The sequence below is a fragment of the Chelonia mydas genome, chromosome 6 (genome assembly GCF_015237465.2).
Source record: "Chelonia mydas isolate rCheMyd1 chromosome 6, rCheMyd1.pri.v2, whole genome shotgun sequence".
Classification (NCBI taxonomy): domain Eukaryota; kingdom Metazoa; phylum Chordata; order Testudines; family Cheloniidae; genus Chelonia; species Chelonia mydas.
The window spans coordinates 106,991,167-107,018,533 of record NC_051246.2 but is presented as its reverse complement, the minus strand read 5'-3'; the positions used below and the strand labels follow the sequence as shown (position 1 = coordinate 107,018,533).

At 38.2% G+C, this 27,367-nt stretch overlaps 1 protein-coding gene across 9 annotated transcripts in view; it reads right to left on the bottom strand.

Annotated features, from left to right (window-relative positions):
• The window catches only part of VRK1 (VRK serine/threonine kinase 1), a 67,089-nt gene that overhangs the window by 15,970 nt on the left and 23,752 nt on the right, over window positions 1-27,367 (bottom strand). For 8 of the 9 annotated variants that reach the window (XM_043548425.1, XM_037900926.2, XM_027827311.3 and 5 more), the window contains exons 2-11: window positions 24,735-24,896; window positions 22,785-22,840; window positions 16,007-16,076; window positions 15,149-15,236; window positions 12,260-12,368; window positions 12,033-12,125; window positions 10,847-10,979; window positions 9,161-9,281; window positions 6,254-6,312; window positions 4,491-4,669 (exon numbers count right to left, since the gene is read on the bottom strand). In XM_043548425.1, coding sequence (XP_043404360.1) covers window positions 4,491-4,669; window positions 6,254-6,312; window positions 9,161-9,281; window positions 10,847-10,979; window positions 12,033-12,125; window positions 12,260-12,368; window positions 15,149-15,236; window positions 16,007-16,076; window positions 22,785-22,840; window positions 24,735-24,891 — 1,065 coding nt within the window. In that variant the 5' untranslated portion in view covers window positions 24,892-24,896. Of the gene's footprint in view, window positions 1-4,114; window positions 4,149-4,490; window positions 4,670-6,253; window positions 6,313-9,160; window positions 9,282-10,846; window positions 10,980-12,032; window positions 12,126-12,259; window positions 12,369-15,148; window positions 15,237-16,006; window positions 16,077-22,784; window positions 22,841-24,734; window positions 24,897-27,367 lie in introns of those variants that run through there. The other variant, XM_043548428.1, reaches the window with a different exon arrangement.

Here is a 27,367-nt window from a genome sequence, read left to right as displayed (position 1 = left end):
ATTACCCTCCTTAGCAAAGTAGCTAACATCGACCTAACGCGGTGCCTATATTGCCCTATGTTGGCGGGAGACGCTCTCCTGCCAACTTATCTTCCACCTCTCAGGAAGGTGGAATACTGAAGTCGATGGGAGAGCACTCTGTGATCAACTTATTGTGTCTTCACCAGAACTGCTAAATCGATGCCGCTGCAATCCATGCAGTGGCTGCGATTTAGCATGTAAGTGTAGACAAGCCCTTAGAAAAGCTTGAGGTAGTACTTCAGAGGACTTCAATCTCCTGTAGCTTTTGGTTTGGTTTCATACTTTCTGCATGAGATCTTTAATATATGGCTGACTGAGCAGTTATTAGACACTATCTTTTCAATCAATACTTGTAGAGAAGCATTTGTGCACATTAATTCTGTTGCTGTTAGAGCAGCCAAAATATCCCACCTGCAAACACAGTGGACTACCCTTGATCTTATTGTCATCGGTGGAGTCAACGTTTTTATCAATTTGTTTATAAGTCACTGTTTTGTTATTAGATTAAATGAAGCTTTAACATACTATTTCACTACAATAAAGTGAAAAATTCTTACACTTTTGCTGTAAGTTGGTTTAGAAATATGTTACTGATTAAAATTACTTCGTATGACATAGGGCTGTACAAAATACATACAAAGAATGACGTTTCAATACCTAGGCCCATCTCTCAATCACAGAAATGTAGGGCTGAAAGGGACTTGAGGGGTCATCTAGTCCAGGCTCTTGCACTGAGGCAGGACCAAGTAAACCTAGACCATCCGTGACAGGTGTTTGTCCAACCTGTTCTTAAAAACCTCCAATGACGGGGATTCCCCAGCATCCCTTGGAAGCCTATTCCACTGCTTAACTACCCTTAGAGTTAGAAAGATTTTCCTCATATCTAACCTAAATCACCCTAGCTGCAGATTAAACCCATTACTTCTTGTCCTATCTTCAGCAGACATGGAGAACAATTGACTACAGTCCTCTTTATAACAGCCCTTACTATATTTGAACACTGTTACCAGGTCCCCATCCCAAGTCTTCTTTTCTCAAGACTAAATATGCCCAGGTTTTTGTTTTGTTTGTTTTTTAAAACCTTTCCTCATAAAAGAATTAGAAAACCTGGCCTATCTTTCTTATTGCTCTCTTCTGTACTCTCTCCAATTTATCCACATCTCTCCTAAAGTATGGCACCCAGAACTAGATGCAGTACTCCAGCTGAGGCCTCACCAGTACAGAATAAAAACAGGACATTTAAAAGCCAGATCTTACACGCAGCACTCTTGTTAATACTCCCCAGAATATTAGCTTTTTCTGCAACTGCATCACATTGACTCTTATGCAATTGGTGATCCACGATAATCCGCAGATCCTTTTCAGTACTACCACCTAACTAGTTATTCCCCTTTTTGTAACTGTGCATATGAATTTTCCTTCCTAAGTGTAGTACTTTCAACTTGTATTTACTGAACTTCATCTTGTTGAATTCAGACTAATTCTCCAGTTTGTCAGGCTTATTTTCAATTCTAATCCTGTCCTCCCAAGTGCTAACAACTTCTCCCAGTTTTGTGTCATTCGTAAATATTATAAACATACTCTCCACTCCATTATCCAGGTCTTAATGAAAATATTGACTAGTACCGGACTAAGGATGGACCTCTGCTGGACCCAACTGCTACATCTCTCCAGTTTGACAGCAAACTATTGATAACTACTCTTTGAATACAGTCTTTCAACCAGTTGTGCACTCACCTTACAGTAATTTCATCTACACCACATTGGCTAATAAGAATGTCACGTGGGACTGTGTCAAAAGCCTTATTAAATCAAGATATACGTCTACTGCTCCCCCCACCCAGGCTATACCCCTGTCAAAGAAGGAAATTAGGTTCGTTTGGTATGATTCATTCTTGACAAATCCATGTTGGCTATTAGATATAACCCAATTATCTTCTATTAAACAATCAATCTGTAAGCATCTAATCTGTTCCAGTATTTTACCAGGTACCAAAGTTAGGATGACTGGCTTATAATTCCCTAGGCCTTCTTTGTTCCCCCTTTTAAAGAGAGGTATTGTGTATGCTCTTCTCCAGTCCTCTGGGATCTTAACTATACTCCATGAATTCTCAATATTGTTTCAGCTTGTTCCTTAAGTATCATAGGGTGATTTTCATCAGGCCCTGCCAACTTCAATATCTCTCATTTATCTCAATACACTTAAACCTGTTAGTTCCATATTTTGGTTTGAATTCCTTCCCCATTGTTGTTAGTACTGTGTTGAGTATCTGGCCACCACTTGCCTTTTTAGTGAAGACAGAAGTAAAATAGGCATTAAATCCCTCAGCTTTCATGATGTCATCCCTTAGCTCTCCTTCCCCACTAAATAGAGGACCTACATTTTCCTGTCTTTCCCTTGCTCCTAATATATTTATAGACCCTCTTCTTATTGTCTTTTATGTCCCTTGCTAGATGTAACTCATTTTGAGCCTCAGACTTTCTGATTTTATCGCTACATGCTTGTGCTATTCTTTTGTATTCCTAAGCAATTTGTCCATGTTTCCACATTTTGTAGGACTCCTTTCTGATTTTCTGGTGATTAAAGAGTTCCTAAAGGAGCCATATTGGCCTCTTATTATTCTTATCTTTCTTTGACTTGGGATAGTTTACTGTTGCACATTTAATCTCCTTGAGAAACTGCCAGCTCTTAACTACTTTATCCCTCAGATTTTCTTCCCATAGGACCTTACATATCTATGTACATACCTCGGAGTTGTGAAAGTCTGCTTTTTTGAAGTTCATTGTCCCTTATTCTGCTTCTCTCACTCCTTTCTTTTCTTAGAATTATGATATCTATTATTTCATGATCAGTTTCACCCACATTGCCTTCAACCTTCAGCTTTGCAACCTATTCCTCCCTGTTAGTGAGGATCAAGTCTAAAATGTCTGTCTCCCAGTTACTTGCCTTTGTCTATCAAGTTTTGTCCTATACAGGCAACAACAGTAATGCTTATTTGGTAACCTAGATTCAATGTTAGTTATATGACTGCCTCAGTATCATTCTTCATAACATATTCCACATTTTAACTTTTCCCCAAAAAATTAGGGGGCAGTTTTCATGAAATGATTAAATTTACATCTGTAAATAAATTTGCCAGAGGGTTTTCTGCACATGTATAGTTCTATAGCTTTCATTAAGAACTGGTCCCACTAGCATACGTTTCTTCTGTATAAACATCCACATAGATCCCACACAAGCAGTTGCATACTGACAATAGGAAATCAGTATTTACCTATAGGGTTAATATGCTAGGATCCTTTGCTGAAATGTGTGAATTATAAAATCTCCTCCATTGTGTAAGTAGGATTGTACATTTTACTAACTGGAAAGAGCTACTTGTGCAAATGTTCTGCACAACAAAAGATTCCATATGCGAGAGAAAATTTAGAGTTCAGTCTACTTAAATACAAGTACCTCTGGAAGTATTAGATTTTTGTCAGTAAACATGGATTTCATCACACACATATAAACCAACAAAAAATATTTTCATTACTAATAATCTAAATGTTCAGATAAGCAAAGAAAAATGTTGCTCGAGAACTTAAGGGTTTGATTAACTGATATTTACTTTGTATCTTCCGACGTGATGCTGACAATTTGTATTTTAATAGTTACAAAGCTAACTTGCTGAATCTCAATATCTACTTCATTAAATGTCTGCCCCACCCAATTTCCCAACTGTGAAAATTTAAATTGATAAAATACTTAAAAACAAACATTGATATTATACATCAAAATTATAAAAAAAAAAAAAAAAAATCTACCAAGCCAAAATAAAAAGATTAATATACCCCTAATCTAGTACTATACTAATTATACATAAAGAACACCTTTTTGTTCAGTGCCTAGCACAATGGGGTCCTGGTCCAAGGCTGGGTCTCCTAGGTGCTGCAATAATTCAAATAATAATAATTCTGTACACAATACCTGAATTCCAGTAGCAAATTGATGACATAAGGATGTTCATTTAAAAAGTAAGTATTTAGGTCTAGATATGTAAGGTAAGAAACCTGAAATGAAATCAAAAGGTAACTAGACTTATGATTTTACCTCACACTTTGGCCCATCTGGAATTTTTTAGACTCTTGAAAAAAAAAAATGTGTAAATTAACTGCAATGTTCATCTGTTCAAATGTCATTACAACTAAATATACATTCTCTTTCCCAAGGTATTATTTACTGCATGTGAAAGTATACCTGTTAAGATCGTGCTATATTAAAAACTTTCAGAGCAATTACTTAAATTAAAATTAGCCCACATGTCTGCTTATGAAATATGCTGTAAAGCTAACAAACGTTTGTGACTAACTTTCCTTTTTCCTTACTTCCCTGTTTGGGCTAATTATGACATCCATTTTCCATATCATTTTATTTAATTTAAAACAAGATCCATTAAAAGCTGATTTTAAAAGTAAAAAGAAGAAACCTTTTGCACAGGCTTGGTTCGCAAATCTCCATTCTCTGAAAAACTGAAGTCCAGTACGCCATCATCCTTTTGCCCAATAGCCTTAAGACCTTGCAAAAGTATTTCTCGGAAATGCTGATAAAGAGGTTTCTCTTCATAGCTCAGTAACTTCACCTTTTCCATGTACTTGGCTATTTCATCTGAGGGAATGGTACATAAAATTAATTTCTATTTAAAGCAGTTGGTAATCAATAGGTTTTACCTAAAAATGTGAGAATTTTGTATACGCCCTTTTTGGGGTTCTTTGATATGGATATTTAAACATAATTATAGCGGTTCAATACAGCATATTTTAGAAAGAAAAAAAAATCATCCCAGGGCTCATTAACAAATTATCACAGCACCACTTTTCTACATTCATTACACTGAAGGAAATACTCAGCCCTTAAAAACTATTTTTCAATATGTTTATCTCCTCTACAGTGAGCCTTTTATTCAACTGATATTTCTTCCCTGCATTTAAGATGATCCACTACAGGTGAAATAAGAGCCTGAGCCCAGAACTTTGCCAGGTAAGTCAAGGAGAAACTATTTTTCGTGCATTTTATTTTAATCAAAGGCAGAGAATTTTCATCATTTCACCTTTAAAACTATAGTTGCTAAAATACTAATAAGCATGAAACAATCCTGTATTGACAATAAGGATTGGGTGACCCAAGAGAATTTTTCCATTTCTAATTTCTGCAAAAAAACATGTATAGTTAATGTCAGGACTTTGAAAATCTGTTAGCCAACTCTCATATGGCGAGACACAAGCTTTCCCAGACAAGTGCTTCTTTAGAATCTACGCTTATAACAAAAATTAATTTCTAACCCTTACAGTTGTGAAGATATTTCCAAATATGAAATGAGTGTGAGCCAGTGCAATATCTTCTAGTCTGCAGATTAAACTAGTGACTGCTACTGTTCACACCTTTCCTATAACAGAAAGGAAACTTACCTGTCTTGTAAATTTAATTACTGCTATTCAAAACATTGATCAGTTTCACTTTACTGCTGTTTGGGAAGGCAGAAGCAGAGGCAGGTACTGGCTCTAGTCACTGGGGAGAACTTAAAGGGTATGTCTACACAGCAGCTGGGAGGTATGACAGAGTAGATGGACTCATGTTAGCATGCTAAAAATAGCAGTGAGAACACTGCCACCTAGGTGCAACCTAGCCAACCACTGAGGCCCAGCCCAAGCCACTGGGTGCTGCAACATCCACACTACTATTTTTAGCATGCTAGCTCAAGCTGAGCTAACATGAGTCTGTCCATCCATGCTGGGAATCACACCTCATAGCAGCAAGTGCAGATATAGCCAGAGAGGCGATAGGAGGAACAGAAGATCAGAGACACCTCTCCCAGATGGACTACATGCTGACAACAATCTGACACCCACTCAATCTTTCCAAGCAGCTGAATTGTCATCTGTCAGTGTTTGTATTCAACTCAAGAATAGAAATTACTACACATACCCAAATATTAAAGTAGTTACTGCCACATGAAAATGGGAATTTCAGATATGCTGTGAGTGCATTCCTGGGCCTAACTGAATAATCTACCTAAACCCTATTAAAGTTAGTAGTAGTATGGTAGAGGTGGCCAGTCAGGTTTCTTTGAAGAATGAATCATTAATGCTTTATTTCAATGTGCTTTATCTTTTTTGAGAGACTAAGGATTAAATGTTTGTCTAATAAAATAAAACCCCAAGTACTAATATTAAAAAAAAAAGCTCTTCCTACCTGGTTTTTCTGTCTCAGGAAAGCACTTGTTCATCAAATCTGTAATATTCTCACTATATCTGAGAAATAAAAGCGGAAGAATAGTTTAGATTGCAGATAAATTATATTTAATAGGTTTCAGAGTAACAGCCATGTTAGTCTGTATTCGTAAAAAGAAAAGGAGTACTTGTGGCACCTTAGAGACTAACCAGTTTATTTGAGCATGAGCTTTCGTGAGCTACAGCTCACTTCATCGGATGCATAGCATATCGTGGTCTTCTGCAGTTTCCACGATATGCTATGCATCCGATGAAGTGAGCTGTAGCTCACGAAAGCTCATGCTCAAATAAACTGGTTAGTCTCTAAGGTGCCACAAGTACTCCTATTATATTTAATAATAATTGTGAAACAGCTTGTTCATTCACAGCTGATCTGTATTTCTTTCAAAACATGTATCATTAAAACATTAAAAGTTAAGAAAAAAATGTAAATATTGACATGTAAATAAAAATAGTTTTAATATTGTATAATCCTTTTCTTACAGTCCTTTTGTTTTGATTCTGTTACCTTTTATATTTATTAGTGATTACAGAAAGAAATCGGAAAATTGGAAAGCTTAATTTTGTTTCTATCTAGGTAACTGGCTCCTTGTATGACAATATCTGTTCCAAAGTCTTACTTTCTGTGAAAGGGGAATACTTATCCACATTTGTAAAGTGCTTTGAGATCTTTGGATAAAAAGTGCAATGTAAGCACTTTAAATTCTGCAGGATCCTTGTGATCACATACTCTTCACTTCACCTAGAAAAGAAAATTCCCTCTGCAGGGCCAGCTAAATCCCTGTTTAAGAAAACAGCCGCAGCACTGTGCTGTTCCCGAGCAACTGACTTGATAAGCAAAGGAAGAGGCTTGGGCTCCAGGTGTGAGAGAAACAGAATAAGAAATATAAGAATGCAGACCCTATATAAAATTGAACATCTTATATTTAAAGTGAGTTTCATCTTGAGATGCTTTAAAGTAACTTCCCTGTGTCAAGATGAAACTTTCAAAAGGCAAGCTGCATGACCTATAGCCCAGTTCCAAGTATTACTGTAAATTGTCTTGTTTGTGAAAACAGTGGCAATATTGGTCATAAGATTTTTATATTTATTTTTAATTTAGTTGCTAAGCTGTTGGTTTTTTTTTTTAAAATGAGCTACTTTTATAGCATTTTTCATAATAAATTTTCCATAAATGTATGGCATGTCAAAGACCTTTTGCCTAGATAAGACCATGCCAGCTTCTTCAAGTGGTTTCATGTCCACAACTAAAATTACTAGTTTAAAAAAGGACTTTCCCAGAATTGACACAAGCTAATGACCTAATTCAAATCTGAGTGGATCACATTGCTGCATGGCTCCAAGGTAGGTCTTACACCTGATTTGTCCATATACGTTGGAGGGAGATGATGCAAGGATGAGTAAGCAAAGTTTGCAAACTATAATAATCAAGGGGAAGTCCAAGAAACCATCAAGGATTAGCCACCACACAAGAACAGAATTCTAAGGAGGAAACAATTAGCTCTGAGTTATGTGTCAGTTATTAGATATTTTCATTTCAGTACTGAGTTTTTAACCAGCTCTAAGTCCCAAATTTGATTGACTTTGGTTATAACTCCCAACTAAAGAATTCAGACTGGCACCTTCCTATAATTCTCTTTAGCATTTATAAGGATTATTTCTAGGACTAATTATATGATTTAACTCATTTTATGACTTAACTTCAATCCAATGCAGAGACTAATTCATTGATTTGATAGTTGTACTGCTTTATTCTTAATAATAATAGTGGAGTAGCTTTGGTGATTTTTATTTTGTTTTTGTTGAACTATTTTAATAAAATTTAACAAAAGATACTGAGATGCACTTCATTCAATAAGCAACGGGAGCCCAGAACCTTTGTGGTCATGGGTGAATATATCAGCCAGTCAATGTAAAAGACTTCGGCTCTCTCACCAACCTCTCCAAACTACATAGATGTAGAAAACTGTGGCTCAGAAGATGATGTTCCACTTTAAACCCTCATATGCCAATTCCTTCTTCCATCCATGCAAGGACAATTTCTGCTCTAGCCTTTGCTGCTCAGAGCTATTACTACTCCCCCTCACTCCTCCTTGCACTGATGCCTTTTATCAGTTCAGCAATTAAAAGAGCAGAGAAGTTGCTGCTCTGAGAAACGTTGAGGCAGCAGCGTTAGCAGGAGGGACAAGAAGCTGCTCCGAGCAATGACTGCCAGGTAGCGGTGGCAAAAGCAGTACTGCAGGCACATGACAGAACTTACTCTCTGCTAAGATGGCAAACAGTGGTCAGAGGAAATGAGGGAGGACGATTCAGTGTTTAGGGTAGTAGTCAGGAACTCAGGAGATCCAAGTTCAGTTCCTTAATCTGCCACAGACTTCCAGTGTGACTTTGTGTAGGCTATTTAGTTTCTGTGCCTCAGTTCCTCATCTGTAAAATGGGGGTGGTAATGCTTTGTCTACCTCACACGGGTGCTGTGAGGATAAATTCATTAAAGATTGTGAGGTGGTCAGAGTAACAGAAGCTAATATAAAGATACTTAACATAGAGGGACATGGTGTTGACAAGTACAAAAGTTAAGGGGGTATAATTAGAGAAGGTTTAATTATTATCTGAAATGGTGGGATAGGAATAAAAGGAAGGGAATATACTCAAGAGAAAATCAAGGGGGAGGTTGAAGGGGAATATAACCTACAGTTCTGGACTTCATTATAACTCTGGAATCTCCATTCCAGCCTGCAAGAGTAGACATAGTATTATCCAGCTCCTAACAGAAGAGGAATCATTGTTTATGAGTACATAGTATTGCTACACTGATATATTTTTATTCCTAGGTTCGATTTCAAATGAGAAAATATAATAAGTTCCTTACCTAATTTTTGAATCTCTAACATAGTTGGGGTCTTTTAAATTGTCCTCCCATGGTAGATGGCCACTGAGCCAATGAATCATACAGTAACCTAGAATTTCCAAGTCACCACGTCTTGATGGAGCTACAAATATATATAAATACATACACGCATTTGAAGTTAAAGTTTGTAAACATAGTAAGACAACTGGAAGCCAAAGTTAACAGTAATTAACAACTACAGTATGCTTTGAGTTTATTTCAGAGGGAAGCAGGAAGGAAAGGAAACAAGAATTATTGCTCAAATGGCTGGAAGACTGATAAAGGAATTTGAAATTAATCTCTCTTTCTTCCGCTCACGAATATGACATGCTGCAGTTATCCCAATATCTGAAACATTTTAAGTCCTCACATTATGGACAAAATAGAGTGAGTGAACTGACTGACTTAATGTTCAAAACATTTTTACTTCCCCCTTTCCCCAAAAACAGGGAATAGAGTTGAAACGTGAGCTCTTCAAATTATTATTCCACAAATGGAAATATTTCAGATTTCCTGAATACTGAAACATTGCTTGCAGAAGATTCTGAAATCCTATATGTTGACAAGACAAGGGATATAACATATTTGCTTTCACATGTTCCACAAGATACTGATTAAAATTGTATTAAATGTATCAACAGGAAAATCCCCTTTAAGGTCTGTTAGTCAATTTTTAGCCCAGATGAGAGTTTACATCCAAGCGGATTTTAATTTTTAAATTAAAATTTGTGCAAGACATCAAAAACTTTCCTAAACATTCAAATATAACACTTCTACTGCATTTCTATTGCAAAACCACGCTTTGAAGCATCCCTATCCTCTGTTTGCCAGAAACTAGAAATGGGCAACAGGGAATGGATCACTTGATGATTACCTGGTCTGTTTGTACCCTCTGAAGCACCTGGCATTGGCCACTGTCAGAAGACAGGATACAGGGCTAGATGAACCATTGATCTGACCCATTATGGCAGTTCTTACGTTCTTCATCCACTAATTCTATAATTTTATCAAAACAAGCAACAAACTTGGTCTGGCAAGATTTGCTCTTTATAAAGTCATGTTACTATAATGTTTAATATTTTTCACTGGACACAGATTAGATTTAAAGGATGGTAGTTTACATCAAACAGGATTTAAGGCTCAGCCTTGGCCAGATATGGAAGACGTATGCTTCAAATTGAATTTAGGGACCATTAACTCCCTCAAATAACCAGAATCACCCCAGAATCATCATAATTGTCCCTTCTGACCTAAATATCTATGAATCTATGAATCATCACACACCAGTCTACTTACACAGTTAGTACCAATTCAATAAATATGTCTCATACTAACGGATACACATGATCAATCTTAAGAGATTAGGTGGGTTTTTTAGATAAAGTAGATCTAATCATGTCTATATGAAAAGAAATACAAATGGATTTCCAACACTACAGCAAAGTAACAGCTGAAAAAATTAGTAAATGCTCTAATTCTGTTGCCCAGCAAATTTCAGAAAAAACAAAGCTGAACTTCTGCTATACAGTTGGAACATTTAGTTTTCTAAACACAGTGTTAGGACTCCACAGTAGATAGGAATTTTAAAATGTCCGCTATAAAATGTTTGTGATTAAAATAAAAACAGTCTTGTATGGAACAAAGTGAATTAAAGTTTTGACTACTTACCCACACCCTTATGTGCATCAATACTAGTATATTCAATTGTACCATCATGACATCTTTTGGGGTCTTCTTTATATTTTTTGTGCACTCCTTCTGGACAGTATCGATATGCAAGGCCATAATCAACCAAGTACACCTATTAAATCCCATATACCATGCAAAGATCAAAGGACTATTCATACAGAAGAATTCATATAAAAATAAATACGAGTGACTCAGAACTTCTTCAGAAGAAAAAGTCTAAAAAGGTCAGCTCTTTGGATTAAAAAGTTCATTTATTCATTCTTAAACATAAGACATATATATAAAATTTTGAAAACTGCAACAAGTTTTCAGTCACTTAATGCACTATGAAAAATGACAACCAGTTTTAGAAATCATTTACTGCTGATCTAGTGGTAGTGCCAAGTAAAATGTTCAGTTCTTATCTAGGAGCAGACTGGATTACAATGGTCTATCAGACAACAGCAAAAGAGGCTCACAGTATTGACGTCAGAGATTAGAATAAATTTACCATACTGTATTTCTTGAGTATTCATGTAAAGCTAGTGTTGTTGTCCTATTACCACAAAAGGAGTACTGCAAAAGAATAGATGCCAGGTAGTACTCTTCATTATCCCCCGGCTACCTCTAAATATACTGGCAATAGTTAATCTACTTTGTAAGGTAAACTATTTGGACAGGGAATCTGTAGAATTATGAAAATGAAATGCACATTTTCCAAACACTAAAGGATTTAAAAATATTAGAAAACTAAATATATTTCTGTAAATCAATTGATTTGAACAATCAACATGTGAAGAGACCAAATTTTCCAAGTAACAGAACACTTGTATTTGATGGATCCTTGAACAAAGGAAATAAAAAAAGTGACAAAGCAGACAGGCAAACATAATTTACTGGTGTACTATATAATTTTAAGCTTCCACCCCCAAATAGCTATTTGAAATTCATTTTGTATCACAAGCACTCCTCCTGAATATTATTTAGGGCAGAAAGCCAACTTGATAAACTGCCAGGAAATTGCATCAAAAATGTAGAATATTAAATATAAATGTCAAGCAGAAATATTACTGTATTCATTCTTAAAAATAAAAGACTTCTGCTAATGTTCACAGGTTCAAAGCACCTCAGTTTGTTGTCGAAGAGGATTAAAATAGGAGAAATGAAGCAGAGATATCACAAATACCTGATTAAGATTCTTGTAGCTCAGGAGAAGGTTTGAGGCCTTGATGTCTCCATGCACATATTCATGTTCATGGATATATTCCAGAATATCAAGCTAACAAAACACAATATACAGGAGTATCAGTGTAGTACTCAACTCCAGCCAGCAGAGGACCACTATTCAGCATAAACTGCCTTTTAGCAAAAAGGTTACGTTTTAAAAAGGTTTCAGGAATTACTATTACTTACTATTCTCAAGCTTAATTTTAAGACAGTTTTGTGTTCAAACTGCTTTGCATTCTCTTCATAAATTTTCTGAAGATCTCTCCCAAATCGGTCCATTACCATAAACCTATAGCTGAAATTCAAATCAGGGGGGAAAAATGTTACCGAACTAAAATGCGTACAGTATTTTAACCATGTATTTTATCCCATTGCACTAATTACTGAATTCAAGCATGTTTATTTTTAGAATAAAAATCAGTTATGCAGGCAAACAAATATTTATGAACACTAGAATTTTTTGTACTGTACTTCAACCCTATTATTTGTTTTGTTTGCTTTATATCACCTAAAGCAAACGTCCTCCATCAAAGGTATGTTCCTGAGATCCAGCTAGTTATGCAGTAAAACAAGCGCCCATCTCGGAAAGTACTGTGGTGTTTCATTCACAACAGGAAAGAGCAAGTATTAACTGCTGGTTAAGACCAATATTTTTTTTTCCCAAAAGTCATTTATATTTTAATTAAGTGGTTACTTTCACAAGTTGGCTGCTTTAAAAGTAATATTACTAAGATTTAAATGAGCATTCTACTTATTGAAATGAAGCTCCCCTGTCAAATATGTTTTAACATTCATCTCTAAAGTCACCAAAGTTTAACTTTAGTATAAAAGCTCATTCCCATAAAAGCTCTGCACATGAATTCTGGAAAGCTCATTTGGATTGAGACAGTTACATTTTGTCATATTGCATTTTCTTTTGCATCCCAACATCACCTGAATTAAAGTTCTTTACATTAGATTACTGGATGATTTAAAGCCCTATTCAGACACTTGAGGCCATATGTATTAATTGCACTATGCATTGACCTAGCCAGGGAAAGTTAGTACTACTTTGCAAGATCTACAAGATACCTGATTCTACAAGTTTCAGAGTAACAGCCGTGTTAGTCTGTATTCGCAAAAAGAAAAGGAGTACTTGTGGCACCTTAGAGACTAACCAATTTATTTGAGCATAAGCTTTTGTGAGCTACAGCTCACTTCATTGGATGCATTCAGTGGAAAGTATAGAAGATCTTTTTATACACACAAAGCATGAAAAAATGGGTGTTTACCGCTACAAAAGGTTTTCTCTCCCCCCACCCCACTCTCCTGCTGGTAAAAGCTTATCTAAAGTGATCACTCTCCTTACAACGTGTATGATAATCAAGGTGGGCCATTTCCAGCACAAATCCAGGGTTTAACAAGAACGTCTGAGGAGGGGGCGGAGGGGGGGTAGGAAAAAACAAGGGGAAATAGGTTACCTTGCATAATGACTTAGCCACTCCCAGTCTCTATTCAAGCCTAAGTTAATTGTATCCAATTTGCAAATGAATTCCAATTGTTGTATCCAATTTGCAATAACCTATTTCCCCTTGTTTTTTCCTACCCCCCACCCCCCGCCCCCTCCTCAGGCGTTCTTGTTAAACCCTGGATTTGTGCTGGAAATGGCCCACCTTGATTATCATACACATTGTAAGGAGAGTGATCACTTTAGATAAGCTATTACCAGCAGGAGAGTGGGGTGGGGGGAGAGAAAACCTTTTGTAGTGGTAAACACCCATTTTTTCATGCTTTGTGTGTATAAAAAGATCTTCTAAACTTTCCACAGTATGCATCCAATGAAGTGAGCTGTAGCTCACAAAAGCTTATGCTCAAATAAATTGGTTAGTCTCTAAGGTGCCACAAGTACTCCTCTTCTTTTTGATTCTACAAGTTCCACGCTTAGCAAGGATCTCTTCCTCTACCACCTTTCCCTGCTGATGTCATATAGCCTGCTGGAGTAACCATTACTGTTTTGCCAAAGAGTTAGCCATCCCCATCCCACCTCCATTAGCTCTCAGCTAGGTCCCCATTTGTAATTCCAAACTTTCCAAGACTAAGCTTTCGCTGAAGGGAAGATCACAGATGGAAATTTTTTTTTTTGCGCTGGACGGGGGGGGGCGGGGGGGGGGGGTTCTGTCCCTGATCACCATTTCTTGGGTGAGGGGGGGGTAGATCAATGTATAAGCTGTCCCTTTCTTGTCCATTCATCACAACTGGCATGGATATAGAAGTGGAAAGATAGTCTTCTGCTTGATGGGCCTCCTCTTTTCTCCTTATTTGAGAGGCTTTGTTCTGTAAGCCACATAGAACTGCAGTGGCCACATAACCCCTTTAAGATTGCTTCCTGGTTGACCTCTCCCACCTTTTCTTCCAATTCTAATACTGGGATGCTAGAAAGGACAGTCAGAGATACAGCAGTTGCTTAGTATATCCCATATCATTATTTCTATGGACTTGATTTGACACCTGTGACTCCACTTTTGGGAAAGGGTATACTTTCGGGCAGCTATATTAAATACCCTATGGGTATTGCAGCAGCTGGAAATAGCCAGGACACAAAATCACCCAAGCTATTGCTCCTTCCCACATCCAGAACACCCCCAGAGCTCTGGTGTGGGGGAAAGGGAGGGCATACAGAACTGATTCTGTGCTATTACAGACCGGCCATAAATGCATGTAAAGTCAGTATATCTCTGAGCTAATGGATTTCTCAATCTCACACGAAACTGTATAAAAACCTAGCCTTGAACTTTTGAAATAAAATAAGGATTGGACTGTCTATACCAGCTCTCAGATTAAATAAAAAGACTCTCTCCCAAGAGTAAACAAACTGAAGTTAAGGCGGCAAAGTATAGTAAAAAAGTGCATTTCCTTCTTTATACATGTGAATTAAAAGACTAATTCTGCACTTATGTTCAGGAGAATTAAAACAAAAATTCAGCTCATAATGCTCAAGGATTTATGAATTAAGAGCTGGACTCTGAGATGGATATAATAGAAGTAGTGGTTGTGGGTGGGAAAATATTAATATGTCTTAAACAAGATGTATTTTACCTGTTTCCATTTTTTTGATGCAAGCCAGAGCCCCAGTACTTCGGTACACCTAGGTACTTCAGTTTATGGGAACTAGTCCATTTCTGAACTAAAAATATAAATAAAAACAAGGTTTTGAGTTTGTACTGCAGGAGTCTTGTGGAAAAGATTACTTATAAATCATTTAAAATTTATGCATGAAAGATCTGATCATTATCTGATAGTGAGAAACCATGAACCAAGTATACCAGACAACAAGTAGGCTCTTCTATCTATGGCTAAATCTGGTAATGAAATATATCCTAACATGAACAGTTATTTGATAAAGGAGATCCAACTGTAATGAATCCTGATACTAATACTACTGATGGAAAACTACATACCAAAAATGTAACTGCAAGACTACATTTTAACACAGCAGATTCAGTTTTTTTCCAAATAATGCCTCAACTATATTTAATTTATTTCAAATTACTAATTTTTCTTCTAATCTCATTAAAATCTTGTTTGGCTTTAAACACTAAGAAAATCCTATTTGTTCCGGTGACATTATAGGCTGAGCCCTCAAAGGTTTATGGACAAGAGCAATGGTTCTACTTCAGTGACTCTTATTTATAAACAATTAGCTTCAGTAACTATCCATTTAGAAAAAAAAATTGTGTCATTGTAAAAAGAAACTTATGATTAAGGAATACAATTAAGAAATGTAAATGAACATAAGAAGGTCATTTTTAAAAAACTGATCTAAACAGACTTGATGAGCCAACCACCACATTTAACATTAAAGGCTACCACTTAGCCTTTATTTTATTAAAAACTCAACAAATTATTATTTATAGGGAAACATGGTCTTTTAGTTCATTTTGATAGACTGCTTACTTTGCTCTGGTTTAGCAGCTCGCATGTAGAACTTTAATTCAGTAAAAAGAGGTCCATTCTGACTGGGTTCCTTTAAAACAGTAATTTAAAATTAGTTAGCTTTAGCTGCCGTTTTTTAGCTATCAAGAAGTATAGCTCTTAAAATCCATATAAGCTGATATACACCCACATAACAAGCATATCACTCTTTACCACCCAACTCTGGACAGTTTAATACTTCAAAAAGAATTCATTCCCTCTGTACTAAAAATGGCTTTAAGTCCACAGACTGTTTAGAAAGTACTTAATGTTAGGAGTATCAGGAAAGTATCCCTCCACCACAGCCAATACCGATTAAAGAATAAGTTAACAGAAAATATGATGAACTGTTTACAGCAGTGCTTTAGCAGGCATTATTAAATACACTTCTGTCATCATCTTTAGGTTCTCTGAATTAAGGGTATTGTATGATGAACCCCAACGTTACAACAGATTGTCCTCTTAATAAAAATCTCAACTCTTGAAATGGTTGGACTGAAAAGTATACAGAACTGATCTCTAAATATTTTTGCTTAGAGTATATCCCCCTTAGAAGTCTTGAAGCCCTGGGTTATTACAATTGTATGTCCTTACAAGATAACGCCTGTTAGTATTAGCTCTTCCTATTGAATAAGATATTTAGGGTATGTCCACCCTGCCATTAGGAGGTGTGACAGCAACACATGTAAGCCTACCCAAACTAGCTCACAAAAACAGCAGTGTAGCCATGGTGGCACAGACAGCGGCACAAGCTAGCCACCCAAGTACAATCCCATCCAGGATCCTGGGAATAAACTTGGGTGGCTAGCCCATGCTGGTGCAACTCCACTGCAATTTTTAACAAGCTAGCTCAAACACAAGTAGCTCAGGTATGCCTACATGTAATGTGTTTTACCCTTAAATTATGATACTTCAAAAAGTCATCTAGTCTAGCCCCCTGCACTGAGGCAGGACCAAGCAGACCTAGACCATCTGGGATGGGTATTTGTTCAACCTGTTCTTAAAACCTCCAATATTGGGGATTCCCCAGCATCCCTTGGAAGCCTATTCCAGATCTTAACTAACCTTATAGTTAGAAAATTTTTCTTAATATCTAACCCAAATCTAACTTACTGCAAATTATGCCCATTACTTCTTGTCCTTTCTTCAGCAGACATGGGGAGCAATTGATCAGAGTCCTCTTATAACAGCCCTTACTATATTTGAAGACTTGTACTGGGTCCCCAACCCCAATCGTCTTTTCTCAAGACTAAATATGCTTAGATTTTTTTTTTTTTTTAAAATAACCTTTCCTCATAGGTCAGGTTTTCTAAACCTTTTATTATTTTTGTTGCTCTCCTCCAGACTCTCTCCAACTGCCTATATCTTTCTGAAAGTCTGGCACCCAGAATTGGAGACAATACTCCAACTGAAGCCTCACCCAGTGCCAAGTACTGCACAATAATTACCTCCCACTCTTACACACAACACTCTTGTTAATACACTCCAGATTATATTAGGCTTTTTCACATTGACAACTCATTCCATTTGTGATCTACTATAACCCCCAGATCCTTCTCAGCAGTACAACTATCCAGCAAGTTATTCCCCATCTTGTAGTTGTGCATTCGACTTTTCCTTCCTAAATGTAGTATTTTGTCCTTATCTTTATTGAACTTTACCTTGTTGAATTCAGATCAATTCTCCAATTCGTCAGTGTCATTTTAAATTCTAATCCTGTCCTCCAAAGTGCTTGCAGCCCCTCCCAGTTTGGTGTCATCCACAGATTTTTAAGCACACTCTCCATTCCATTATCCAAGTCATTAATGAAAATACTGACTAGTACTCAACCCAAGATGGGCCCTTATGGGTCCCCACTAGATACGCCTTTAGATGCTTTCAAAAGGATTAATAATTTATTCCGGTATCTATTCAGGTACTGAAGTTAGGCTGATTGGTCTACAATTTCCCAGGTCCTCTTTGTTTCCCCTTTTTAAAGATAGATACTATGTTCGCTCTTCTCCAGTCCTCCAGGACCTCACCCATCTTCCATGAGTGCTTCAAGATAATTGCTAACAATTTTGAGATTGCTTCTGTTAGCTCCTTAAGTACCCTAGGATGAATTTCATCAGACCCTTAATTTGCAACTATTTATTGAGTTAGAGCTCTGTTAAGATCGTCATTATGTGAAGAATGGGACAAGAGTAGTCCTGTTCCCAAGTCCTAATACTCCTGCACTTTCAGGGTTTCTCAAATGATCCTTAACTCAGTTCCTCCAGTAGTACTGCCTTGGTTTACAGTAGAGCCAAAGCAGTAGTGCTATGGGTATCTTTTCAAGTACTGATATCCAGGGTAGCAGGTGACTGTGGAACTTTTAAAGAGCAATGACAGCTGGGCCAAGTAATCTACTACTGAGAACTTTTGCACTCATCCAGTCTTCTTTATATCACACTCATTATAACCAACAGAATAGTGACATGCAAATTTGCTGTAGAAAAAGAGTGGTGATTGGTTGAGTTACCTAGGATATCGCAGCAGCCCCAGTCACCTGAGCTGCTGACCTGACCACATATTTGCCTATCTAATCATAACTATTAAATACAATAATTAAGCTTAATTATAACAATTTCTTCAAATATAGCCTATGTACAAGATTTCAATTAACTGCAACTATATAGGAAGCTTGAAGAGAGTCTTATTCTGTTACTAAGATCGTTTGGAACAAAAAAGGCTGACTGATGCTAAATTCTTTAAAAGCACACATTTTAAAGTTCATTTTAACCCAAACTAACAGATTTACCTATAAGTTCTCAGAAAATATATTCTGTACAGAGTAAGTGCCATGAATTCGGTAAGCATACACTGTGTTTTTTTCATAACAGAGGTTGATTCATGCTTTAAGTGTAAAGCAGAACTCAGCCTTAACTATGGAGCTGCGTCCATAATAAAGTTAATTCTAAACAAGTAGTCTCCAATCTTTTTACGCACAAGATCACTTTTTTAATTTAAGTGCAACCCAGGATCTACCCCACCCCTTCCCCGAAGCCCTGCCCCGCTCACTCCATCCCCCCACTCCCTCTGTTGCCCGCTCTCCCCCACCTTCTCTCACTTTCATCGGGCTGTGGCCGAGGGTTTCAGAGTGTGGGAGAGGGCTCTGGGCTGAGCCTGGGGCAGGGGTGCAGGAGGGGGTAAGGAGTTCAAACTCTGGGAGGGAGTTTGGGTGCACGAGGGGGCTCGGGGCTGGGGCAGAGTGTTGGGGTGCAGAAGGGGGTGTGCGGTGCGGGCTCTGGGAGGGAGTTTGGGTGCAGGAGCGGGCTCTGGGCTGGGGCAGAGTGTTGGGGTGCAGGAGGGAGTACAGGGTGCTAACTCCAGTAGGGGGCTGAGGGCTGGGGCATGGGACAGGGTTCAGGGTGCAGAAGGGGCTATGGGGAGCTGGCTCCGGGAGGTGACTCAGGGCTGGAGTGCGGGCTCCCACCAGGCAGCACTTACCTCGGGCCGTGCTTGCAGGCCGTGGAGCTGCTTGCAAGCAGCTCCCTGCCTGCCCTGGCCCCACGCCGCTCCCAAAAGCGGCCAGCATGCCCCTATGGCCCCGGGAAGGGGCAGGGAAGTGGCTCTGCACACTGCTCCTGCCTGCAAGCACTGTCCCCACTGCTCCCATTGGCCGCAGTGCCCCATTCCCAGCCAATGGGAGCTGCAGGGCGGTGCTTGCAGGCAGCAGCAGTGCGCGGAGACACACCTCTCCCTCCACCCCCAGGGCCGCAGGGGCATGCTGGCCGCTTCTGGGAGTGGCATGGGGCAGGGAGTCTGCTTTAGCCCTGCTAAAGTGCCGCCGGATCACAATCGACTGTCAGAGGCTCCAGGATCAACTACTTGATCGCGATCTACTGGTTGATGACCAGTGTTCTAAACACAGATGAAAGCACATGATGTTGTATTATAATAACGATGTTCAATACCACAGTGATTGGCACCTTATAAAATACTTAGATTTCAAACCTGATGTACTCTAGAAGTTCATGCCCAAGCTTTAAGAAACTGAAACTAAAATGTGACTAGAGGAAATACCACTCTCCTCCATTACACTATATATGTCAAAACTCAAGACATATCTGCCACTCTTATCTTTTCTAGATGGGACAATTTTAACAATATTTTAAGAATTAATGAAAGAAAAGAAATGTCATTAAATAAACTTTGCACCCACATTTGCCCAGAGACATCTGAAAGTTCATACATTAAGAAGCATTTCTTCATTCGGAAAAAACTGTGAAAAACTTTACAATTATTCATTTTATACTGATTAGATACCAAAACCATAAGAACTCTATGCCAGAAGACTAAGCCAATTTCTATCCTGCTTTAATAGTCTAACAATTTGAAGAACACTGCTGGATGAACAAACATTTTGTTTAACTATTGAACATTAATAATCCTTCACCTATTAACCTTTTTATCTCTGCTGTGAGTTAACTTGGCTCTCAGGGCATCAAAAACAGACCCTTATTAGAAGCTGCATCCAGTTGAGAGGGGAAGCAACAAGCCATGGGTCATTCACATAGGTGTAACAAATATCTGTTGAAGAGGAAGTCAAAATGCATGGACTGGGAGAGCAGAAAGAAGAGCACTAACTGCCTAACAAGTAGAGAAGAAAACAGCAGTACAAAAACTGGCATGCAAAGCACTTCATACTGGTGCAAAGACTTCCTGAATACACAGACAGGAATAAAAGATGAATTAACTTTCAGGGAGCTTAGCAATAGAGGTACTACAAAATGCAGTAAAAAGGCAATTCCATTATTACAGAACGACAAAAATCTGTTACAATACCTTCTATTTCTTATGTAAAATGTCACTTCGCAGCAAATGATCATTTCCAACAACAGGCTCACCACCAATTGTCAAAAAAACAAGTATATTTTATAGTTCATATGATGTGACACTGTCAGTTTCCAAAGTGATACACTGAGCAGAGCAGACTGTTTTATTCTAAATTAATTGGATCTTTAAACTGGAATAAAAATCTACTATAACATTTATATTTTTCACAGAGGACCAACTATTAGTGCAGTAGATTTCACTGCTGCTGAACAAATGAGCAGCTAGAGGAAAAAGCAGGATATAAACCTTCATGCTTCAGAGCTAGGCTCAGGAACAAAAGTCCATACTAACAAGTTATTGCAAAATTTTCCACTAAAAGGTCATGCACCTTTCTCTGAAGCATCTGGTCCTGGCCATTGCCATGGACAAGATATTTTACCAAATGGGCCACTGGTCTGATCTAGTATGTCCATTACTATGTTCCCAATTTCTCAAGTAGTTCCTGGAGCTACTTTTCAAAGTCAGTACCCAAATTAGGGGCCACATTCAAAGTAATCAAATGTAACCTACATATCAACAAGGTTGGGAAAAGAACATGTTAAACTGGAAAAAATTTAAAATGCAATACATATTACAAAGTCTGGCCAATAGTTGCATGAACTTATTACCATTAACTAATATATAGCCTATTTTCTCTAGTGCAAGCAATTAAAACAAATGTAATTAAATGTATACTTTTTCTTTTACCGTCCCATCGCTAGGTAAAAAATTAAGTGGCAACAATTTTCTGATTCAACAAAGCTTAGATGTACACTTAAACTTCAGTATTTAAACTAAGGTGTTTTGTTGTTACATGCTCATACTAGGCTCAGTTCTCCTATGTCTGAGTTTCATCGTGGCATAGGGCAGGGACCCATAAGGGAGTCAGTTAAAGCTCTGATTCAGCATCAGTTTTGCCTTAACATTAGTTGGTGCAGTCATGGGGCTACTCTAATTTACACCCACCATAAAATTCCTAAAGGACTTTACACTAGTGGATAATTGGTGTAGAAAAGCTGTGCTCTGCCATTTCCCTGGCCTTCACCCAGTCTACTCCTGCCACCAGGAGGAGGAAGAGGCTAACTGGCACAGGAACTGCCTATATCAGTCTTACACCAGAAGGAAGTTCTCCAATAGCCATGTACAGACATTTAATCCAGTTTGTGCTGCCTGAGTTGTGTAAAGTAACAACTGTGCTGCATGATCTGGGTCACTACATCAACTACCAACTTTATGCTGGTGACTCTCTGATCTGCCTTTCCACTTCTGATCTGTCGCCTTTCATCTAGACTCATGTCTCAGCCTCTCTTGATGTCTTGCCATTAACTTAAATTTAACATGGCCAAAACTAAATTTCTGATCTTCCCTCTGTAATACTCATTTCTCCCTCCTTTCTGTCGCTTTTAATAACACCATCATTCTCAGTGTCATTCAGAACCATAACCTCCAGGTCATTTTCAATTCCTTCTCATCAACTGCCCCATACACCCAGGCTGTGTTCAGATCTTATCACTCCTTCCTATCCAATATTTTCAATTCCAACTTTTCTGTCCAGACAGCCAAAACTCTAGTTCAAATTCTAACATCTCTTGTCTTGTTACAGAAACCTAGCCTTCTCTAGTCTCCCTACAGCACAAAGGTGATTGTTTCTCTTTTCCTCTCTTCATATATCGCTTTGTGTGTTTGGCATGTAAACTGTTTGGGACAAGGATCATGTCTTACATGTTTGTACAGTACCTAGCAAAATGGGGTCTTGAGCCACATTGGGGCTTTTAGGTATTATCACAATTATTATTTAATGTACATTAATGAAGCTCGCACTATATGTCTATTAATTCTAGCTGAGGGGATGTTCAATGTTATACATGCTATACGAGAGAAGTCATTTGATATCTTGAAATAAATAGATTCAAATTTCTCTTACCACTTTTATAACGTAGGGTGCATCGCTGCCAACCGATTTTGAAGAATTAACATCAGCTGTTAAAATATGAAGCATTTATCAGTAGAATGAGAGGCAACTATTGTAAAACACATACAGCTACTACTTGTTATGTCACTTGGTTAGCTACTCTACAAAGTAATTCAATATTAACATGAATATAACGTGCAGTAGCTTGGTGGCAGAATTATGCAGAAAACCAAGTTAAATTTCCGGTCTTGATTTCTCCGAATGGGGACATTTACTAAATGATAAAAAAGAGTCCTCCACCCTCTTGCCATTCAACAGTACCTTCTCAAGTGACTTAAAGAGAAGGCCTAATTTACAACATGGCTTACACACAGGAGGCCATCATTTACCTTTTTACGAAGATATCATATATATCCAAAAAATATTTTTCTATCTTTCAGCTCTCAGCTTGTCTGACTGCCGTTTTAGAAACTCCAGAGGAGATGTGTTAATGGGGGATTCCATGGCAGGCAGTTTTAAAATACCAGATACTCAGAGAGCCAGGGCACACATCTGTACCAGTGGGAGAAGGCGCTTAAGCACTCTCTGAGCGGGAACAAGGTTAGTCTTTCCTGAAAAGGTAACTACTAATATGCACAGGTGCATAACATGAGCAGAGTTCCACCTCCGGCGGGGTTACAAGTTGAATGGGCAAAAACATGAAGGAGTGGAGGGCTAACATGGCAAGGCTAGAAACCCCACTTGGTAGCTACCTTCTTTCAATACAATGCTTAATCCCCTCCTACTGTTGCTAGCTCATTTTAGGAGCACTAAGGCTTACCGAATGATTTTGTAATCAATAAGTGACTGCATGCCACAGAATTCAATGCAATCATGCCACAAATTGGGAGGAGAGGGAGGACAATCTTGTCACACAGTTTGGATGAAGGCACCACATAGTCAAAAGGGCTCTTAGCTAGAGTGTTCATCTAAAGTTCCATCCCCTCAACATTGGTGTGTAGAATGATAGCTATGATAGGACCACCTTCACACTGCCCTTTTATTCAGATCACAGATACATTTAAGGATTAGGTGCCATATTAAAGAAAAAATGCACTATTTTTCACATGTTTTCTCACACTCAACAGATAGTACTACAAAATGAAATTTAACGATATCCTGACAATGAAATTCTTGGACTTGATAGATATTGCAAGGAATTCGTTATGTAATATCAAGCACTTGACCATGTCAGTTCAAATGCAACCCAGCAAAGAGGATATGGAGAGCTGTCATCTGATCAGCATCCTATATCAAATGAGTCAATAGTCTCAGTTTAGAATTTAGGTGCCAAGTATCCTCATGACAAATAATACCATCAGAACAGAGACCAAATATCAAATTAGCATGGAGACTGAGCTATCCTCTCACCTCTACAGGTAGGTCCTCCAAAGTCAGAGTTGAAATACCATGGCAAGGCAGTGTGGGGATGATGCCTGAAGTGCTGTTGGGCACACCAACAATCTGGCATCTCTCACAAGTACTAAATTTAAATTAAAAGTGCATGAATGACCTTTAAGATGATAAACTAATTAAATATGAGAAAGGGGGAATTATGAAATCTGTCTACAAACATTTGAGGGCTATTATAAAGATGATGGATGATTTATATGGGAATAAAGAATGTCACTTCAGCTAAGAAAAAATATGATCGGTCATACGACGTAGTTGGGGTTAGAATAAGAACCAGGAGGGGCTTCCAAATACAGCGTATTGAGGACTGTATCTTAAATGCCTTTAATAACTATTTTCTACCTACATTTTTCAATTCTTCAAGAAAGAAAAACACTAAACAGCAGCTCTAACCAAACTGTTGTTAATTTGAAGACAACTGGACCCCCAATTTATTTATTGGGGAGCGGGGGAGGACAGACACTTCAAGACTCATTTAAAAAAGTTGTAGTTTGGGTCACACAAACTTACCAAGATATAGGCATCCAAAGCCACCTTGCCCTATAGGCATGCCTAATTTCCACTCTTTTTTTGATGTGTCTGTTAACACCTCTCCAGGAGCAAACTCTTCTGCAAGCTTCCTCTTCACAGGACCTCTTTTTCCAGATGTCTTCTTTATATATGGCATTTTCACTATAAGAAGTAAATGCCAGGGTTATAAACTGAGCAGATTTTCTTTCACATCCTTATTCTACTCCATATGCCAGTTTTTTATGCTTTCTTTCGCTCATGACAGACTTCCACACAGCAACCATGGGTTGTTTAAATTGCCAAATTGTTACTACAAAAATACTTTGTAAGAAATTTGCAAGGTAATCCTGTTGGCATGAATCCTAGGTGAAAAGCAACGCATATTTCTTCAGGGATCAAAAAAAAACTTCTCAGCTGATTATAAGAAAAATCTGATAAAAAGCAAAAAAGGAAGCTTCAGAACAAAAGATTTTGTATTAGAAGGCTTTGCATAATTTAATACATACTGGAGAATTACAGAATCTATTCCATTTGATAATTAATTATGATCTGACAATATGAAAAATATATTTAGCTGTGATACAATAAGCTTTATCAAGCCTGTTAAATTTACAAATGTTTCATATAGTCTATGTCTTTAAAAACTGGAGTCCTGAAGCTAGATATATCTGAAAAAGAACTCTCAACTTTCTCTTTAATCATGTTTGCAGTAGTTAACTTTGTGATTGGCATGATGCCACAAAAAGATCAAACACCTACAAGAACCGTTCAAGTAGTCATAGAATGTTCTCCCACAAATCTGTATGTAACACAAATGCAACAGTGGATTTACTGTATCCCAGGACAGCATTTAAAATAATCCAGAAACCGCAATAGCACAATAAATAACCTCCTGTTTCAAGGTGCTGAATATAAATCTTATTTCTGCCTCTTGACCTTCAAATTCCAGCTTGGGAAGAGAACACTTTGAAACTAATAACTTAATGGCTTCATCACAGTCAAATAAATATGTCACCCTCCAGAATGACTTGAGATCTTCACTAGATAATAAGCCCCTTTGGGTTCGCCAACACAGGGACAGGAACCAAATTTTCACTGAATCAATTCTTTCTATCTAGATTGCTTGGGCATGATGTGTCAAGGAATGCATATACATCTTTCATGTGAAAGGCCTTCTTAATTTGTTTTACATAGAACTTGAGCTTTGTCTCTTCCCTAAGAAAAAGAAAACCATATAACCATACACAGAGCTTACTTTTATAAAAGTACAGTTAGCCTTGAGTCTTCTAATCCTAACAATGCTCAATCTGGGAGGTTCCTGAACAGCAGAATAATTATTTTTATTTCTTCTATGTAATCACAGTTCCTGACTATTCCCATGATGTAGGAGCCATATACTGTTTGCCAGGAAGTGGAAAGTGACACCTTTGAAGGTGGGAGGGATAGCTCAGTGGTTTGAGCATTGGCCTGCTAAACCCAGGGTTGTGAGTTCAATCCTTGAGGGGGCCATTTAGGGATGGGGCAAAAATTGGGGATTGGTTCTGCTTTGAGCAGGGGGTTGGACTAGATGACCTCCTGAGGTCCCTTCCAACCCTGATATTCTATGATTCTATGAACATGATCAGCAAATGGGGAGAAACTGCCACCTATTGCCCTTCTCCAGGACTCATCTGGTGGGCCTCTGCAAATGGATACTGATCGCCATTCAAATTAGGCGCGCTGAATTAAAAGGGATGCCAGAGCTACTGCTCACTCCCATATTTGTATGGGAGGAGATGGAGAAAAGGACTGAAGAGGTCCCTAATATGCATTAAAGCTAGGACAATACGCCACTGAGTGGAAAAGCATGTAAGTGGGAACTCAGCAAGACCAGAGAAAGGCAAACACACAGTGAAGATTACAAAGAAGGAGCAGTGAGAGGGTGGGGGAAGCAAGGCTTGAAACAATTGCTTGAATTGGCCTGTTTCTGCTCCCTTCTGCCCCACCCCTCTGCAGCTTCCTCTCTGGCTCCCCAGTGCCCCCCTTTTCCTTGTATTTTCCTTTCTTGGTCTTGCTGAACTTCTGTTCCCTACTTATCAGCTTCCCCTCCTAGCTGCTATCCACTTTTGGGACCCTCTCCAGCTCCCTCTATCTGAGAAATAGAGGGCCTTGCAACTTTAGCAACAGCCCCAAGCACTGCACGCCCTCCCTGCAGCTCCCTGGTCTGAATAGCCACTGCTTTTCCCCCAAGCAGCCCCCTGCCATGCCAGAGTCTGCAACACTCTCCTGGAAGACATGAGAACAGGTATCATGTTCCCACTAGCTGCCAGCACCACTTCCTGGCAAATGAGATGTGCCCCCTATCTAATAAGTCTGCAGCCAGGGAATGCGTCACCTGAATGAAAAATAAAATGTTAAAAAAAAAAATAAAATGCTTTCATTCCCCACGCCCAAAGTAAAAGAAATAATATATTGTTCTACTCTTCAAGAGCCTCCTAAATGTGCAAAGTTTCATAAGATGGTAGAACTACACTTGAATACTCATAGCAGATGTAGGCACACCAGCAGCAGAACAAATATGAAATCACCACCTCAAGAGAAAGATACCTTTAAAATTTATTTCTAAAATACTATTACCCACACCTATCACATCT